The sequence below is a fragment of the Geotrypetes seraphini genome, chromosome 6, assembly GCF_902459505.1.
Source record: "Geotrypetes seraphini chromosome 6, aGeoSer1.1, whole genome shotgun sequence".
NCBI classification, from domain to species: Eukaryota; Metazoa; Chordata; class Amphibia; order Gymnophiona; family Dermophiidae; genus Geotrypetes; species Geotrypetes seraphini.
In genome coordinates this window covers 63,129,806-63,149,217 of record NC_047089.1, presented here as the reverse complement: position 1 = coordinate 63,149,217, position 19,412 = coordinate 63,129,806, and the positions used below count along the sequence as shown (strand labels likewise).

The 19,412-nt window shown below is 44.9% G+C and overlaps 1 protein-coding gene across 2 annotated transcripts in view; it reads left to right on the top strand.

The window, feature by feature from the left end:
- Window positions 1-19,412, top strand: part of RB1 (RB transcriptional corepressor 1) — a 382,409-nt gene that overhangs the window by 48,431 nt on the left and 314,566 nt on the right. For both annotated transcript variants that reach the window (XM_033948118.1, XM_033948117.1), the window contains exons 7-8: window positions 5,250-5,360; window positions 16,077-16,225. In XM_033948118.1, the coding sequence (XP_033804009.1) occupies window positions 5,250-5,360; window positions 16,077-16,225 (260 nt within the window). The remainder of the gene's footprint in view (window positions 1-5,249; window positions 5,361-16,076; window positions 16,226-19,412) is intronic.

Below are 19,412 nucleotides of genomic sequence, written 5' to 3'. Positions count from 1 at the left end.
TTCATACACTTTTGCAAGTAACTGCAGCATTGTAGAAGAGTAGTCTAGTGGTTAGAATATCATGTTCAAATTTTGCTGCTGGTCCCTGTGATCTATGGAAGTAACTACAGCTTTGTGACAGAGTAGCCTAGTGGTTAGAATACCAGGCTAACAAACAGTAAAGCCAGGTTCAAATCTCGCTGCTGGTCTCTGTGATCTCGAGCAAGAAACCTTCCATTGCTTCAAGCACAAACTTTGATTCTAATTCCCTTGGGGAACCCCTAGTGTACCTGAATGTAGCTCACCTACAACTACTCCTGAGAAAGACGCTAACTAAATCCCTCCAAAAATTAATACAATCCATGTTTGGCACTTAATTGGCACATGTGCAAGCTTATAGAATTGCCTTTCACATGTCTGAAGGAATTATATTTTAAGGAAACTGGAATCAAAGTTATTGGTTGAATGTTTAGGATCAATAAAAAAATGTTAACATACAATTATGTGTACATGCTAAATTTGTTTCAATTCTTACATTTGGATCATGTGATTAACCGCACAATTAAAATTTTTAATCAGAGTACAGCCATAATTATTAGGCTTATCTTCAACTTCATCACTATGTTAACAGTCTTAGGTGGACATGTTTATGTGAAGATGTGCAGGACATACTTAGACCCAGATTCACTAAAAATAGCGATTCAATCACTGTTGGCTGATTTTGAAACAGCGATTGACCTTCATTATCTTTTTTGCATGCAAATGATTTGCACGGAGGTCAGGGGGGTCAGGATTTGTCAGGGGGGGCGGCTTTTTTTTTTTTTTTATTGGCCAGATATTTTGCCATAAAAAAATATTAGCCAGATATCAGTGCCATAAAAAAAAAAATAGGCAGACCTGTTGGTAAACACAGTTACCGACAGGTCTATAGCAGTCAGGTTTTGCAATGGTAAAACCCAATGCAAAATAGCCAAGCAATTGTTAGTGAATCAATCTCTTGGCTATTTTGCATGGAGTTTTACTTATTTGCATGGGTGGATCGGATCGGATGGGAGATTCATCAGACAGCAGTTTAGTGAATCGGGTCAGGGAACAGGAACGATTGCAAACCCAGTTTTGCGACCATCCTTATAGGATTGGTAAGTTTAGTGCAGGGGTAGGGAACTCCGGTCCTCGAGAGCCGTATTCCAATCGGGTTTTCAGGATTTCCCCAACGAATATGCATGAGATCTATTTGCATGCACTGCGTTCAATGCATATTCATTTGGGAAATCCTGAAAACCCGACTGGAATACGGCTCTCAAAGTCCGGAGTTCCCTACCCCTGGTTTAGTGAATCTAGGCCTTAGTACTGCATATACATTAGATCAGGGGTGTGCAACTCTGGTCCTCGAGGGCTGAAATCCAGTCGGGTTTTCAGGATTCATAGTAACATAGTAGATGACGGCAGATAAAGACCCAAATGGTCCTGCCAGTCTGTCCAACCTGATTCAATTTAAATTTTTAATTTTTTCTTCTTAGCTATTTCTGGACAAGAATCCAAAGCTTTACCCTGCACTGTGCTTGGGTTCCAACTGCCGAAATCTCTGTTAAGACTTACTCCAGCCCTCCCAGCCATTGAAGCCCTCCCCAGCCCATCCTCCACCAAACGGCCATATACAGACACAGACCGTGCAAGTCTGCCCAGTACTGGCCTTAGTTCAATATTTAATATTATTTTCTGATTCTAAATCTTCTGTGTTCATCCCACGCTTCTTTGAACTCAGTCACAGTTTTACTCTCCACCACCTCTCTAGGGAGCGCATTCCAGGCATCCACTACCCTCTCCGTAAAGTAGAATTTCCTAACATTGCCTTTGAATCTACCACCCCTCAACCTCAAATTATGTCCTCTGGTTTTACCATTTTCCTTTCTCTGAAAAAGATTTTGTTCTACGTTAATACTCTTCAAGTATTTGAATGTCTGTATCATATCTCCCCTGTCTCTCCTTTCCTCGAGGGTATACATATTCAGGGCTTCCAGTCTCTCCTCATACGTCTTCTGGCGCAATCCTCCTATCATTTTCGTCACCCTCCTCTTGACCGCCTCAAGTCTTCTTACGTCCTTCGCCAGATACGGTCTCCAAAATTGAACACAATACTCCAAGTGGGGCCTTACCAATGACCTGTACAGGAGCATCAACACCTTCTCCCTTCTACTGACTACGCCTCTCTTTATACAGCCCTGCATCCTTCTGGCAGCAGCCACTGCCTTATCACACTGTTTTTTCACCTTTAGATCTTCGGACACTATCACCCCAAGGTCCCTCTCCCAGTCCGTGCATATCAGCTTCTCTCCTCCCAGCATATACGGTTCTGTCCTATTATTAATCCCCAAATGCATTACTCTGCATTTCTTTGCATTGAATTTTAGACCATTAGACCATTCCTTTAACTTTTGCAGATCCTTTTTCATATTTTCCACTCCCTCTTCGGTGTCTACTCTGTTACAAATCTTGGTGGTATCTGCAAAAAGGCACACTTTTCCTTCTAACCCTTCAGCAATGTCACTCACAAACATATTGAACAGGATTGGCCCCAGCACTGATCCCTGAGGGACTCCACTACTCACCTTTCCTTCCTTCGAGCGACTTCCATTAACCACCACCCTCTGGCGTCTGTCCGACAGCCAGTTTCTGACCCAATTCACCACTTTGGGTCCTAACTTCAGCCCTTCAAGTTTGTTCAACAGCCTCCTATGAGGAACTGTATCAAAGGCTTTGCCGAAATCCAAGTAAATTACATCTAGCATATGTCCTCGATCCAGCTCTCTGGTCACCCAATCAAAAAATTCAATCAGGTTCATTTGGCACGATTTACCTTTTGTAAAGCCATGTTGCCTTGGATCCTATAACCCATTAGATTCAAGGAAGTACACTATCCTTTCTTTCAGCAAAACTTCCATTATTTTTCCAAGAACTGAAGTGAGGCTCACCGGCCTGTATTTTCCTGCTTCATCCCTGTGACCACTTTTATGAATAGGGACCACATCCGCTCTCCTCCAATCCCCAGGAATCACTCCCGTCTATAGAGATTTGTTGAACAAGTCTTTAATAGGACTCGCCAGAACCTCTCTGAGCTCCCTTAGTATCCTGGGATGGATCCCGTCTGGTCCCATTGCTTTGTCAACCTTCAGTTTTTCAAGTTGCTCATAAACACCCTCCTCCGTGAACGGCGCAGAATCTACTCTATTTTCTCATGTAACTTTGCTAGACAATCTTGGTCCTTCTCCAGGATTTTCTTCTGTGAACACAGAACAGAAGTATTTGTTTAGCACATTCGCTTTCTCCTCATCACTTTCCACATATTGGTTCCCAGCATCTTTTAGCCTAGCAATTCCATTTTTCATCTTCCTCCTTTCACTAATATATCTGAAAAAATTTTTGTCTCCCTTTTTTACATTTTTAGCCATTTGTTCTTCCGCCTGTGCTTTCGCCAGACGTATCTCTCTCTTGGCTTCTTTCAGTTTCCCCCTGTAGTCCTTTCTGCTCTCCTCTTCTTCGTTTTTTTTATATTTCACGAACGCCAATTCTTTCGCCTTTATTTTCTCAGCCACTAGGTTGGAGAACCATATCGGCTTCCTTTTTCTCTTGTTTTTATTGATTTTCTTCACATAAAGGTCCGTAGCCATTTTTATTGCTCCTTTCATCTTAGACCACTGTCTTTCCACTTCTCTTATGTCCTCCCATCCTAACAGCTCTTTCTTCAGGTACTCTCCCATAGCATTAAAGTCCGTACGTTTGAAATCTAGGACTTTAAGTATCGTGTGACCGCTCTCCACTTTAGCCGTTATATCAAACCAAACCGTTTGATGATCGCTACTTCCCAAGTGAGCACCCACTCGAACATTAGAGATACTCTCTCCATTTGTGAGGACCAGATTCAATATCGCTTTTTCCCTTGTGGGTTCCATTTGTCTGAGCAGAGCCTCTTGAAAGGCATCCACAATCTCCCTACTTCTTTCCGATTCTGCAGACGGAACATTCCAGTCCCCCAATGAACATTCCAGTCCCCCAATGAATATGCATTGAAAGCAGTGCATGCAAATAAATCTCATGCATATTCATTGGGGAAATCCTGAAAACCCGACTGGATTCCAGCCCTCGAGGACCGGAGTTGCCCATCCCTGCACTAGGTTCTCAGCAGCGAGTTCCATTGCTTGGAATAGAGATTTGTCTGTTGATCTCACAACATTTCTCTTGAAGGAGTACTTTCGGAACTTGAAAAACCTGTCTGGTTCAGCTACAATATAAATTTATTTTACATTTGTATGTTTCTCTAGCTCGAGCACACAGAGCTACAATTAGCACTATGGCTCACTGTCCTAAATGCAGTTTTCATCCAGCCACTTTGGGACACTTGTTTTGGCAGGGTCCCAAGATAATCTTTTTTTTTTTTTTTGCAACAAGTCTTTCAAAATATTTCAGCTCGATGGTCCCAGCATTTTGGACTGACTCCCATGCTTTTGTTTGATATCTTATGTTCTTATCTTTCCAGTGTCATATCTTGTACTCATGATCTAATGGATTTTTTATGGAAGAGTGATCTTGTTAGCAAAGTAGTCCATTTTGTTGTATTGGTTAGAGGCTGCAGCTTCACCGTTAGCAACTTGGAGAATACAAATGATAATTTTACTTTCTTTGGAGCGAGACTGGATGTTACAGACATGATTTCCTTTTCAAAGTACTTGGGAAAGATTTTGGGCTACCCTTACACCATTGGCCCATAGCAGATTGTTGAATTAACTTTATGTTGACTATTTCGTCTTTTATGTTTCATTTAGCAGCCCTGGGGGTGAAAGGGAAAGAAAAATGAAAATTATAGTAGACACATTTATCCATTTTATTATCCATGGTTTGGTTGATGTGTTCTGCATAAAAATTTGTATTATTGGACAGTCTTTAATAAAAATGATTTAAACATAAAAATGACATTTATTTCATGAGCAAGTTTTGGCAACATGGTAATGTGAATGCACAGAACATAATGACCTTAATGTTGATTTATGTTAGGCATAGCATAAAGTCTTTAGACCTACACTTGTGGCTGGTATTGTCTGAGTTTTTTTTTCCATAGTAATTAAGTTCTATTGGATTGTGCTATGCATTGACTTTTTCCTATTTGTTATTTATAGGTATTGTTGTCTTTCTATGTTCGGATGGGGTTTTTTTTGTGGAGAGCGTTAGATTTAAATACAGAGTGTGCACTCACCATTTCCTTTTGATGATTTCAGGAAAAGTGTTACAGATGGAGGATGACCTGGTGATCTCATTCCAGCTGTTGCTTTGTGTCTTTGAGTATTTTATCAAACTGTCACCCTCTGCTGTGCTCAAGGAACCATATAGTAAGGAATCTGTTCTATGTTTATCACTGAAAGGTCAAAAAGTCTTTTAATCTTAAAAAGGCTTCAGTAATAGAGTAGAGAGAACAATGGAACATTACTGTAGTGCGAGTTCCACTTCATTATTTCTGGGTGGACCCCACACAGTTTTATGTGCTTTGACATTTTCTAACCCTGTGCCCTGCTGTCAGTCCTGTTGCCTCTATGTCAGGGGGGCCAACATTTGTAATTAGTAAATAATTAAATCAACAAATCTTCTCCAAAATCACTTTGCAATAGAATATCAAAATATATCACAAATGTGTAAAAATGTCTGTTTATTAAAAAAAAAAAAAAAAAAAGGAACAGAGAAAAGTGTTAAGTATGCCTTACACTTTGTCCATAACATTTACACCTGGCTATTCAATATATTCACATCACACACTCAAGCCAGACTGATATCTTCAGTATTTTCAATTTCCTATGAAGACTGGGTTTAACAGTATTACCAATACTTTTTTTGTATATAAAATAAGGGTTTAAAATTTTTAAAGAACTCTCAAAAGTAGCACTCTGACAAAAAGCTTGTCTGAAAGTATAAGCTGCCAAATTTCCTCATCGGCTCACCTTTTTTCTTACGTTGTTTTCGCTTTTATATATCAAATTTCTGTTAATTTTTTTATATATCAAATTTCTGTCAACTTTAAACTGTAAGATTAGCCTATCTTTCAGCTGATGTTATACGGTGAAACATGCATGGTGGTTTGAAGCTGGAAGTCAGAAGATGAGCTGAAAAATAAGCTAATCTTACAGTTTAAAGTTGACAGAAATTTGATATATAAAAGCGAAAACAACTTTAAAAAAATGTGAGCTGATGAGGAAGCTAAGCGGCTTATACTCGTACAGACAAGCTTCTTGTCAGAATGCTGCTTCTGAGAACTTTATAAAAATCTAAAATCCTTATTTTATATACAAAAAAGTATTGGTAATTCTGTTAAACCCAGTCTACATAGGGAACTGAAAATACTGAAGATTTCAGTCTGGCTTGAGTGTGTGATGTGGATATATAGAATAAGAAGTATAATATCCTCTTTGTATTCATGAGGTTTGTGGTGAAGAAATGACATGTGTGGTCTCAGAAGCTCATGTTTAACATTTCTTGGGAAAAACGTTAGGTTGGGTCAGTGAAACAGTTGGTTAACTACCTGCAAAGTTATCTGTTTTCCCTAGGATTTTCTAGAACTGCACCATGGCTCGTTTTGAGCAACATATCATGTGGAACAAGTTTGAGAGTTTAAATATGACAGTTTTCTTTTTAACCCTTTTGGAGCTGATTCTTCAAACGCCATCCTGATTGTAGGCGGTGGTAGACGTTCTACCGCCTTCTCACCAGCCAATTGGGACACCCGTTTGAAAAAAAGAAAGTGCAAGAATGGAAGCCTACTTTTTAGGCGTGCATAGCACATCTACAGAGACATGTAGGGATATTTAAACATGCCCAAGGCAGGGCGTGGGTGTGGTTTTGCCTGGAAGTGGACTTGGGTGGGCTTAAGCAGCGGAACATGTCTCTGTAGATGGGAGACAGACACATGAAATATAAGCCTGAAAAATGCTGGCCTACATTTCCCAATCCTAACAGTAGACACCGCTTGCCATCAGCTGATCACGTCATGGGAATCCCCAATCAGCTGAGCCGGCAGGATTCAGTTCTGCTGGCTCAGCTGATTGGAGGCAATTCCCCTGCTATGCTGAGCTGGCTGTGGTAGGCAGATGACCTTCCCCCCCCCCTAAGATTGGCAGGAAGGCTGCCCACTACCTCCTACTGCTTGGGCCCCTTTGAACCCCCTAACCCCCCAACAACCCTGAACCCCACAAACCTGTAACTTAAATGATGATCCAGCAGGAAGGATGCCTACTCCCTCCTGCCAGCAGGCCCGCTTCTTCAAAATGGTACCTTTCCCTTTCCAGTGCATTGTGGGATGCTCTGGGTGAGACCTAAGGCCCTGATTGGCCCAGGTGCTTAAGGCCTCTCCCTCCCTACTGTAGATCACTTCTCAATTTGTCTTCTGTCTCAGGAGTGTTCATTTTGGGATACACTGGGTGGGGCCTAAGTCCCTGATTGACCCAGGCGCCTAAAGCCACTCTCTCCCTACTGTAGATTACTTCTCATTTTGTCTAATGTCTCAGGGGTGTTCATTTTGCTCATCTCCATGTCATCTCCAAAAATAAATACTTGGATGGTCTTACAGGAAAGTGAGCTAACCATTTTTCTCATCTGAGGTGGTTGGCCCAATTGTCCATGTGGCCAGTGGAGATAACCTGTTCAATCATGTTCAAAAATCTGCAAAATTCATTTGCTTTTTAGCAGGGTAGATTTGATTTAAATCATGATTTCCAGTGCAATAGGGATGGTATGCTGTACCACAGGGTTATCCATCTGTGCTCACAAGCATATGGCAGAAGATGTCAATTGCAGCTTTTTAGCTCCTCCTTCTCCTCCACAGTCTCTTCTGGCCTCCTTCAGTTCTTCCTTTTGTAGGCGAGCATGAAGGTATCTTTCTGATCTTTGATCCCCCCTCCTCTAAAGTTCTGTTTTTTGAAATTTTGATCAGCCCTGAAGCATTTTGAAGCAGTTTTTCAGTGCCAAAGCAGTGACCATCTTGGATTTCCTGATTTTTTTTTTTTTTTTTTTTCCCCCAACTTCTTCAAAAATCCTCATTTTGCTTCAAAACTGATCCCTAATACACCTATGTCTTGCCTTATTTGTGCTGGATGGACGGCTGAAAAGTGCCCTTGTACTATGTGGCATGGGATGGAGGGAGGAGCGCTTTGGACTTAGTCCCTCTGTAGTCCTCTAGGGCTGGAAAAAGGCAGATGGTCCTGCTGGGGGGAATGAAACATCTTCTGGAGTCCCGGGACAGCAGCTCTGCACACTGTAATGGCGTAGATGCTTCGCAGCCCTAAGGAATAAGGAGAGTTACCCACTCAGGCCTTTATCCCGGATTTCAATAATCTCCTCTGGCAAGCTTATGCACAAGGCAGAACTCCATCTATTAGATCTACTGGTGAACGGACCAATGTGCAGGCCCCTCTGGATGCTCAAAGCATTTCTTCACTGAGAGCGGAGGCTATTCTGAACTCTGATAGTCCCTTGATAGTCTGAGGACAAGGGATCAGATTTAATCTCTTTATTGTCCTAAAGTTAGACTTCTCAGATGGGAGAGGCAACCTCTCATATGGAGGACCAGGATGGAATATTGACCATAGACCAGGGAGAGGGTCCCTCCATTCACTGACTATTTAAATCCTCTGCACTGCTGGAGATCATTACTGAGTCCCTTCAAGAACTGAAGATAGACCCCATCCTCTCAGTGTTCTCTTCTGAGTGGGGTCTGGGCTCAACCCACTTCTTTCATTTGGCATCCTGACATGAGAATCCTAGTCACAGAACCCTGGGAGACCCCTGAAGGTGGCTAAAACCATAACTAAACTGTATCACATGGATCAGGAATTCTAGTAAATGTTTGCTGTGCCAGAGATAGATTCCTTAGTAGCCCAGGTGACCAAATGCACTTCGGATCTGCAAGACCACAGAGTGAATATGGTGCTCAGAAGGTAGTTTGAGTCTCTAGCCTTAGAGATTAAGGCTGCAGCCACAGCCTCCTTCTTGGTACGCACCTATCGTTCCAGGATACGAAATAAGAACTTTGTGGAGACTGAACCTCTGCCACAGCTTGTTAGCTGGAGTAGACTATGTAGGGGATGCACTCTGATATAATCAAAGTCATGGGGAAAGTCTCAGCATATTCAATTTCTGCCCATTGTATGCTTGGATCAGACAATGGATGGGTGATTCAATCTCTAAAGCAACGCTGAGCAGGCTCCTTTTCAGGGAACAGATGCTGTTTGACAAGGGCCTAGATCAGGGTTAGGCAATTCTGGTCCTCGAGAGCCAGAACCAGGTCAGGTTTTCAGGATATCCACAATAAATATGCATGAGATAGATTTGCATCTCAAGGAGGCAGTGCATACAAATCCATCTCATACATATTCATTGTGGATATCCTGAAAACCTGACCTGGCTCTGGCTCTCGAGGACCGTAATTGCCTACCCCTGGCCTAGATGATCTTATGGCCAGTGTACAAGAATGATGGCCAAGATCTTTACCAGACAGCAGACCCTGAGCAGCCCGAGGCCTGTAGTTCCAAAGACAACCTACTCTGAAGTTACAAACATGTAGAAGCTGTAATTAACATTGGGTCACAGCTTTCCATAATTTGATCTACAGAAAGTAACCCCCAACTTTACTATTTTTCTCTCTTTAACACCCCCAAGCAAAAGTAAAAAAAGAGAACTTGGTGAGAGCAGGGGGCTTAGTTCAGTTGCAAACTTAGAACACTACTCTCAATAGATCTTGGTAGCTTATAAACTTAATATGAATTGACTAATCAACAGAAGTATTTTCAAATGGTCCCCAAACATTTTCCCTTCTCTTCATAGTTTTATGCCTTAGTGCAATATGATTCGCCATACAATAAATATAATCTATTATCCCAGGACAAGCAGGCAGCATATTCTTAACGTATGGGTGACGTCATCGACGGAGCCCCGGTACGGACACTTTTAACTAGAAAGTTCTAGTTGACCGCACCGCGCATGCGCAGGTGCCTTCCCGCTCGACGGAGGAGAGCGTGGTCCCCAGTTTCTTCGTTTCCGCGGAGCGAAGAAGACGCATGTGCTTTCAACGGCTGTTGAAATATCCTACTTTGCCTTCCCGCTCGCGTAATTTTCTTCCTTTTTTGCTTTTTTCCCTTCGGGTTTCTTTTTTGTCTAAAAAAAAAAAATAATAATTCTTTAATTTGTCTTTTCCTTTATTTTTCTGGCCGGCCCCGGCGGGGCCTGTTGCCAACATACAGCCTCCGGGTTTGATTTTGTGGAGGCCGTGTTTCCATTCATGCCCCCTCAGCCGGGTTTTAAGAAGTGCCAGCGGTGTGCACGCCCGATCTCTCTCACTGACCCGCACAACTGGTGCTTACAGTGCCTGGGTCCAGAGCATCGGGCTGACACCTGCACCCGCTGTGCTACTCTAAAAAAAACGTACGTTAAAGAATAGGCAGATCCAGCAGAACATCCTTTTTGGCACCGGATCTGCCATGGAGTCTGCCACACCATCGACGGCGCCGCTAAAGTCGGCACCGACTACCTCCACACCGCCTGATCCTTCCTCGGGGTCGATGGCGTCAGGTAAGCCAGCTAAGAAGCCTTCCACTTCCCTTGAGCGCCCTCCTGCCACGGCGGCGACACCGGTCCTCCCGGCATCCAGCCGACCCCGTAAACGCTCCGCCCCGATTTCGGTGAGTGCCTCGTCATCGGCCTCCTCATCGCCGGGGCGTAGAGCAGCACCTATGGTACCGAAAAAGAAAAAACGGTACCGGTGCCTCCTCTGGACGACCGCATTGCGGCCATACTCCAAACTCAATTACAGGAGCAGCTACAGCAACAACTACAACACCTGTTGCCAACAATATTGGCCCCGCTCCTTCCGGTACCGGACCGGCCCGAGCCTCGCACCATACCACCGGAGTCGACTCCATCGGTACCATTAAACACGTCCATGCCGGTGCTCGCGGCGGAACCCATCCACCCTCTCGTGCAACTACACTCTGATGCCGATCCTCTCCGACATCAGGCCTGTCGCCAAGCTCCCCGAGACCGAGACTGGCACCGCTCTTCTTCCCCCGGTACCGTCTCCATGCGTTCTGGCAAATCTCTCTCTAAGACTCGCCACGCAGAACCATCCACACCACCGTCCCGTCCTATACACACCGACGTCAGGGACCCGGACCTCTGGGAAGAATCCCAACCCGGTACCGACGATGAGGCTTCTTCAACCGACGAGGAGCCCTCCACAATCGATACCGGTTCCAAGCCTGAACAATCCTTGTTCACCAAATTTCTTCGGGAAATGTCAGCAGCTCTCTCTATCCCATTAGAATCTGACTCTAAGCAACCCCCCAAAGAATTTCTAAAGTTACCCGTCCACGACATCTTAAGGGAAACTTTCTACAAGAATTGGGAGAACCCTCTCTCGGTACCGGGGGCCCCTAGAAAACTGGATAGTCTCTACAGGGTCATCCCTATCCTGGGGTTTGACAAACCTCAACTACCCCATGAATCTCTTCTTGTCGAACCCAGGGATCCAGTATTTATGCTTCTACCCCTCCTGGCAGAGAGGGCAAAACGATGGATAAATTTGGCAAGCGCCTTTATCAAAATTCAATGCTTGCAAACAGAGCCAATAATTACACCTTTCACTTCTCCTTCTACATGAAGCATCTGGTTCAACAACTCTCTTCATTACAAAAGTATCTTCCGGAACGTAAGGTCCCTCTTTTCCAACAACACATTTCCAGTCTGCTCCAACTCCGCAGATTCATGGTGCGCTCTATTTATGATTCTTTCGAGCTCACCTCTCGAGCTTCGGCCATGGCGGTTGCCATGAGACGTCTGGCCTGGCTGAGAGTTTCCGACCTCGACGTTAACCACCAAGACCGCCTGGCTAATGCACCTTGTCTTGGTGATGAACTTTTCGGAGAGTCCCTAGACTCCACCACCCAGAAACTCTCTGCCCACGAGACCAGGTGGGATACTCTCATCAAACCGAAGAAGAAGACTCCGCCTGCTCGCCCCTATAGACAGCAGTCTTCATACCAACGCAGATTCTCAGCCAGACCTCTTCATCCACCTCCGCAACAACCTCGCCGACCTCGTCAACAACAGCAAACTCAGGCTCGCTCCCAATCTCATCAACCTGCCAAGCCTCTCCCTCAGTCAAAACCTTCTCAGCCCTTTTGACTCCTTTCTCCAGGGCATAGCCAATCTCTCACCAGCGTTACCTCTTCCTCAACCTATCGGAGGACGCCTGCAACTTTTTCTCAGCCGTTGGGAGGTCATCACATCAGACCAGTGGGTCCTTACCATCATTCGCCACGGCTACTCTCTCAACTTCCAGACTCTTCCACCAGACAATCCTCCCGTAGAGTCTGCTTCTCACTCCTCTCAAACCCTCCTCCTTCTCAAGGAGGTTCAATCCCTCCTTCTTCTCAATGCCATCGAAGAAGTCCCCCAAGACCAAAGAGGGTCAGGGATTCTACTCCCGCTACTTCCTGGTACCCAAGAAGACAGGAGACCTACGTCCCATCCTTGATCTCAGGGACCTCAACAAGTGTCTGGTCAAGGAAAAGTTCAGAATGCTCTCCCTTGCCACACTTTACCCTCTTCTCTCTCAACACGACTGGCTATGTTCCCTAGACCTCAAGGAGGCCTACACTCACATTCCAATCAATCCGACTTCACGTTGCTACCTCCGGTTTCAGATACAGCACCATCACTACCAGTACAAAAAGGGCTACCCTTTGGCCTCGCATCATCGCCCAGGGTGTTCACCAAGTGCCTTATTGTGGTGGCGGCCTTCCTCAGGTCTCACAACCTCCAGGTGTTCCCCTACTTGGACGATTGGTTGGTGAAAGCACCTACGTCTCCGCTTGTGCTACAAGCCACTCAACACACCATCTCTTTCCTCCATCTTCTGGGGTTCGAGATCAACTACCCCAAGTCGCATCTGCTTCCCACACAGCGACTTCAGTTCATTGGAGCTGTTCTCGACACCACTCTGATGAGGGCGTTCCTCCCCTCCGACCGTCAACAGACCCTGCTCCATCTTTGCCGCCAGGTGCTCCTTCATCACTCCATCCCTGCTCGGCAGATGATGGTCCTCCTGGGCCACATGGCTTCCACGGTCCATGTGCTCCCTCTGGCACGACTCCACCTCAGAACACCTCAGTGGGCTCTAGCCAACCAATGGTCTCAGACCACGGACCTTCTTTCTCATCCCATCTGTGTGACATCGTCTCTTCAGCGCTCTCTTCAATGGTGGTTGAACTCCTCCAATCTTTCCAGGGGTCTGCTTTTTCATCTACCCCCTCACTCCATGGTCATCACCACGGATGCCTCCCCCTACGCATGGGGGGCCCACCTGGGAGAACTTCGCACACAGGGTCTCTGGACCCCTCAGGAGCGTCAACATCATATCAACTTCCTGGAACTCAGGGCCATGTTCTATGCACTCAAAGCTTTCCAACACCTTCTCTACCCTCAGGTTCTTCTCCTGTGCACAGACAACCAAGTCGCCATGTATTACATAAACAAGCAAGGCGGCACTGGTTCTCCCCTCCTCTGTCAGGAGGCCATCCGCATCTGGACCTGGGCCACGGGCCGCAATCTCTTCCTCAAGGCTGTCTACATCCAGGGCGAACAGAACTCCCTGGCCGACAATCTCAGCCGCATCCTTCAACCTCACGAGTGGACTCTGGATCCGACCACACTCCACTCCATCTTCGATCGGTGGGGCACTCCTCAGGTGGACCTCTTTGCAGCTCCTCACAACCATCAACTGCCCCTTTTCTGTTCAAGACTCTACTCTCCTCATCGTCTGACCCCGGATGCGTTCCTGCTCAACTGGACGGGTCGGTTTCTCTATGCCTTCCCTCCACTTCCTCTGATATTGCGGACATTGTTCAAACTCCGCAGAGACAATGCCATCATGATTCTCATCGCTCCTCGGTGGCCTCGCCAACACTGGTTCTCTCTCCTGCTCCAGCTCAGCTCCAGGGAGCCCATTCCTCTTCCTGTGTTTCCTACCCTACTTACACAGCAGCATCAGTCTCTACTACATCCCAATCTGTCTTCGCTCCACTTGACAGCTTGGTTTCTCTCGGGCTGACCTCTCCAGAAAATTTGTCTCAGCCTGTCCGTCAGGTTTTGAATGCCTCCAGAAAACCCTCCAATGCTACCACTAGAAGTGGACCCGGTTCTCCTCTTGGTGTCTACTGCATCACCACAATCCCACCTCTTTGGCGGTGGAGACTATACTTGACTATTTGCTCTCTTTATCTGACGCTGGCCTCAAGTCCACCTCAATCAGAGTGCACCTCAGTGCCATCAATGCGTTTCATGAGCCAGTACTCTGAAAACCTCTTACGGCTCATCCCCTGGTTTCCCGGTTCATGAGAGGCCTCTTCAATGTCAAACCACCTCTGAAGCCTCCTCCAGTCGTCTGGGACCTGAATGTGGTTCTGTCCACCCTCATGAAACCTCCGTTTGAGCCTCTTGCCTCGACTTCCCTCAAATTTCTTATCTGGAAGGTGCTTTTCCTCATTGCCATCACCTCTGCCAGGCGGGTTAGTGAGCTGCATGCACTGGTTGCCGACCCACCTTTCACTGTTTTTCACCATGACACCCATCCTAAGTTCCTTCCCAAGGTGGTCTCGGAATTTCACCTCAACCAGTCCATTGTGTTACCTGTCTTTTTCCCTAAGCCCCATTCTCATCCTGGGGAACAGGCATTGCACACGCTGGACTATAAGCGTGCCCTTGCTTACTATCTTGATCGCACCAGGGCTCACCGCGCATCCCCTCAGCTCTTTCTATCTTTCGACCCTAACCGTTTAGGTCGCCCTGTCTCTAAACGGACGCTTTCTAACTGGCTTGCTGCCTGCATTGCCTTCTGTTATGCTCGGGCCGGTCTCTCACTGGAAGGTGCTGTCACGGCCCACAGAGTCAGAGCTATGGCTGCTTCTGTGGCTTTTCTCCGTTCCACGCCCATCGAGGAAATCTGTAAGGCTGCCACTTGGTCCTCAGTTCACACGTTCACTACTCACTACTGTCTGGATGCCTTCTCCAGACGGGATGGACTCTTCAGCCAATCTGTGTTACACAATTTATTTTCCTAATGGCCAACCATCCCTCCTCCCCCTCTGTTAGCTTGGAGGTCACCCATACGTTAAGAATATGCTGCCTGCTTGTCCTGGGATAAAGCACAGTTACTTACCGTAACAGGTGTTATCCAGGGACAGCAGGCAGATATTCTTAGGACCCGCCCTCCTCCCCGGGTTGGCTTCTTAGCTGGCTTATCTTAACTGGGGACCACGCTCTCCTCCGTCGAGCGGGAAGGCACCCGCGCATGCGCGGTGCGGTCAACTAGAACTTTCTAGTTAAAAGTGTCCGTACCGGGGCTCCGTCGGTGACGTCACCCATACGTTAAGAATATCTGCCTGCTGTCCCTGGATAACACCTGTTACGGTAAGTAACTGTGCTGTTTGGCTTGTCCTTAAGAAGAGAAGGGACTCCCTCCTTTCATTTAGTTGCCAGTGTCCACAGTATCCTTTTCTGTACTCTACCTGCTATTCTTTGTATTTTGTGAATGCTTCTCTTTTTGCTTTTGTTTCAGCCTTTTCCTTGGAAAATCATGTATTTCCTTTCCCTCTTATTTACTTTCTTTATATAATGATCCATTACCCTTTTTATAACGTGTTTCAATTTAGTGCACTATTCTTCCACTTTCTTTATTTTCTCTCACTTTGTCAGCTCTTCCTTCAGGTAGCTCCCCACTTTACTGAAGACAGCATTTTTTAATACAGGACTTATGCATGGTGTGTCTGGATGTTGCTTTAGTTTTTACTTCAAATCATACTGTGTGATAATCACGACTGCTTACGTGGACATTTAACTGAATATTTGGCACAATAAAATCATGGTTTATTTGTTAGGAAGGTTAGAGGAGGCGTATGGCAAATATTGTCTTTTCTATAAAAATGTAGACACAGTGGCCAAGAAGTCACCCAACATTTTCTCAAACATGTGTGTATTACAAATTGTAGCAATGTACTCTCTCCAAACAGAAACAGCTGTGAGCAACATGTCAATAAATGGCCCAGGCCGTACTGCAAAGCGAAGCCAAAACAGGAATACCCTTACATCAAAGCAAATAGAAACCAACACCAGAGTCATTGAAGCCCTCTGTAAAGAGAACGATTGCAGTGTGGATGAGGTAAGGTTACTGTTAATAGAACTTACAGCCTTAGCAGGCTAGTGATTTCAGCAAAGGAAATAGGTAAGGTCAATAGCCATAAAGTTTCCTGCAGTAAGACCAGATCAAGTGTAAGGGAAGTCTGTGGCACAGCTTCCAAGATTCTGTGCCACTTTTGCATATGTTTGCATATATTTTTATATTGATAAACATAATTTCAGATTCTTACTTTATTATAATTTTTAAGCAAAGTTTCCTAGTTTTTACATGCCTGGATAATTTTTAGATTTGTTTATCTTAACTTCTCTTCCTTATTTAATTTAGATTTTCTCTTTTTTCCATTGTTCCACTTTGCTTTAGCCATCTCTCTCTCCTAGTCTCCTAAGGTAGCTTTTACGCCTTATACGGTATACCCCTGTGAATTCATGGTTCGCAAATCGCGGACTCTTTCGCGGATTCTTTCGTGGTATTTTCCGACCACCTCTTCCTGGTACTAAAGTCAGGCTACACCAATCAGGAGCAGCTTTTACACGCCAGATTGTGAGAGAGGTGTATCGCGACACACTGGGGAGGAGGAGAGGCGCCGGCACCAGCTGACTGCCTATAAGACATGCCTTTTGCAGTGAGAGGCATGTCCTGTAGGCAATCAGCCGGCGGCAGCACCTTTCCTTCTCTCGGGCCCTCTTCCCTGCTGGCAACCCCACTGGTGGTTCATGGCCTGTCTGGAGGGCCTTCGCACATGTGTGGATGTCGATGTGATGACGTCCGCGCAGTTCTGGATGCTTTACACCATGGCTACTACATTTAGTGTGTTGCGGCTCGACAAAGTTTACGGGACATTGTGGTAAGGCATATTTTAATGGTTTTCCTGGGTATGATGCAACATAGTAAGTGACAGTCGATAAAGATCAGTATTTCTCGACTTTTTCAAGCCAAGTACCCCCTAAGTCTAACAAATATCAATCGAGTACCCCTACCCAAGCCCTGCCCAAGCTCCAAGACCCCATCCCCATAATAATAATACCACTGTAATTGTAATGCAATTTCATCAATCCATTTTTCATATACACACAATATAATATTATATATAATGGTAACCACAAAATTAACACAAGGCACACTGTATGCAGAGAAAATGTTAATTATTTGTATTTGGGGGGTTTTCAAAGAGGTCAAGGCAGATGACTTTAAATATGCAATATTAACTACTCCTTGAAAAATATTGTGCTACGCACTCTTACTTCAAAAATATATAGGCTACTGCCAGAGTCATAAGTCCAAAATCTCATACATTAAATTAAATTAAATTCATTCAACGGTTTATTGTGGATCTCAAGTGTTCACAGTTATACCGCCACTAGAACAAGTATCGGCGTATAACTATCTTGTGAACTATCATCGGTCCACTAAATCATTTATTCCACAATTTAATTTGATTTTTATCTTATTTATTTCATATTATACCATTCATTAACGTTGTTTTACTTAAATAATCTTCTTATGTCAAAATCGTAATGATACTTAGCTCATGTATAGATGTGCTACCCGGCCAACTGGAAACGACAGAAGATCTCCGTTTCGCTCTCTTTACACACAATAGAGCTTCCTCAGGAACAATATCATTATTTTTATTGGCACTAAACAATAAAGCATAAGAAAAATATCATTGTAAATAGATCTAAGTGTTAGCAAAATATCCTACATACTGACTCTTGCGATTAAGAAGAGCTCTGGGGGACAGCCAGTGGTTAATTCACCATACTACAATCCTCTTATTTAGATTTTCATGTTTTAATCTACAACATACTTTAAAAACTCTCTTTAAAATTTTTTATTATTTTTTATTATTAATGTGTATCACTATTTATTAAAAAATATTATAAATTGTTGATCCTTATTGAATTAGAATTACTGCATATAAAATCCTTTTGTTAAATTAATTAATTACCTACTTACATTTTATTATATTTTATTTTAACTTATTCAGCTATCACTCCAAAACTACTCATATCCAATGGATTTATATGAATAGCCTAAATATGCAATGTCACCTCAGTAACAACTATAGAAAAATAGACAAATGTAGTGCAAATTATAGACAGCAGATATAAATTCTCAAAACGGACACATTTCAATCACTAAATTGAAAATAAAATCATTTTCCTACCTTTATTGTCTGGTGATTTCATGAGTTATGAGTTGCACTTCCTTCTGGCTGTGCATCCAATATTTTTTTCTTTCTGCCTCCTGCACGCTTCCCCTCCTCCAGATCTCATTCCCTTCCCCAACCAACAACTCTCTCTGTCCCTCCATGAGTGCAACTTTTCTTCTTCTCTCCTCTCTCCCCATTGGCAACATGTCTCCCTCTCTTTCTCACTGTCCGTCTCTCATTCCTTCCCTTGCTGCAAGGGGAGTGGGGAAAGAGAGAGAGAGAGATCCATGGTGCATCTCTCCCACTCCCTCTACTGCCACATCCAACATTTCTTTCTCTCTGCCTCCTGCACGCTTCCTCTCCTCCAGTCCTCATTCCCTCCCTCAACCAACATCTCTCTCTTCCTCCATGAGTCCAATTTTTTACTCTCTGCCCTCTCCCCTTTCCCTGAGTGTGACATTTCTCCTTCCCTCCTTTCTGCCCTCCCCGCCTATCTCTCCCTCCCTCTCTCTCCATGAGTCCAACACTTTCTGCCTCCTGCATGCTTTCTATTTCTCCTCGTCCCTTCCCTCAAGTGTGACATCCTTCCTTCCCATCCCCCAGTCCATCTCTCCCCAACCGCACTCACATGTTCTCTCCCCATGCCCTATTTCTCCCACTCCTCCACACTATCAGAGGCAGGCCAGCCTAGCAAAAGCCCCGAGGCTGCCTGATGGAATAGCCTTTGCTAGGCTGGCCTGTCTCTGATGATGCAACTTCCTTTTTCGTCAGAGGCGGGCCAGCCTAGCAAAGGTCACACAGTGAGCTGCCATTGCTGTTCCAGGAAGGGGGGGGTGCTGAGGAGAGAAGACAAGGAAGGTGGGAGATACACGATGGCAGAAGTAAGGTAGATATACAGCACCGGCGCCATGTTTACGTTACAGCAGAAGGAAGTTGAGAGACATATAGCGCCCAGCGCCGCATACCCCCCACAAGCAGCTTACATATACCCCTAGGACCTCTTCTCTTCTCTCTCTACACCTCTTCCCTTCTTCTCTTCCCATGGCTTTCAGTATC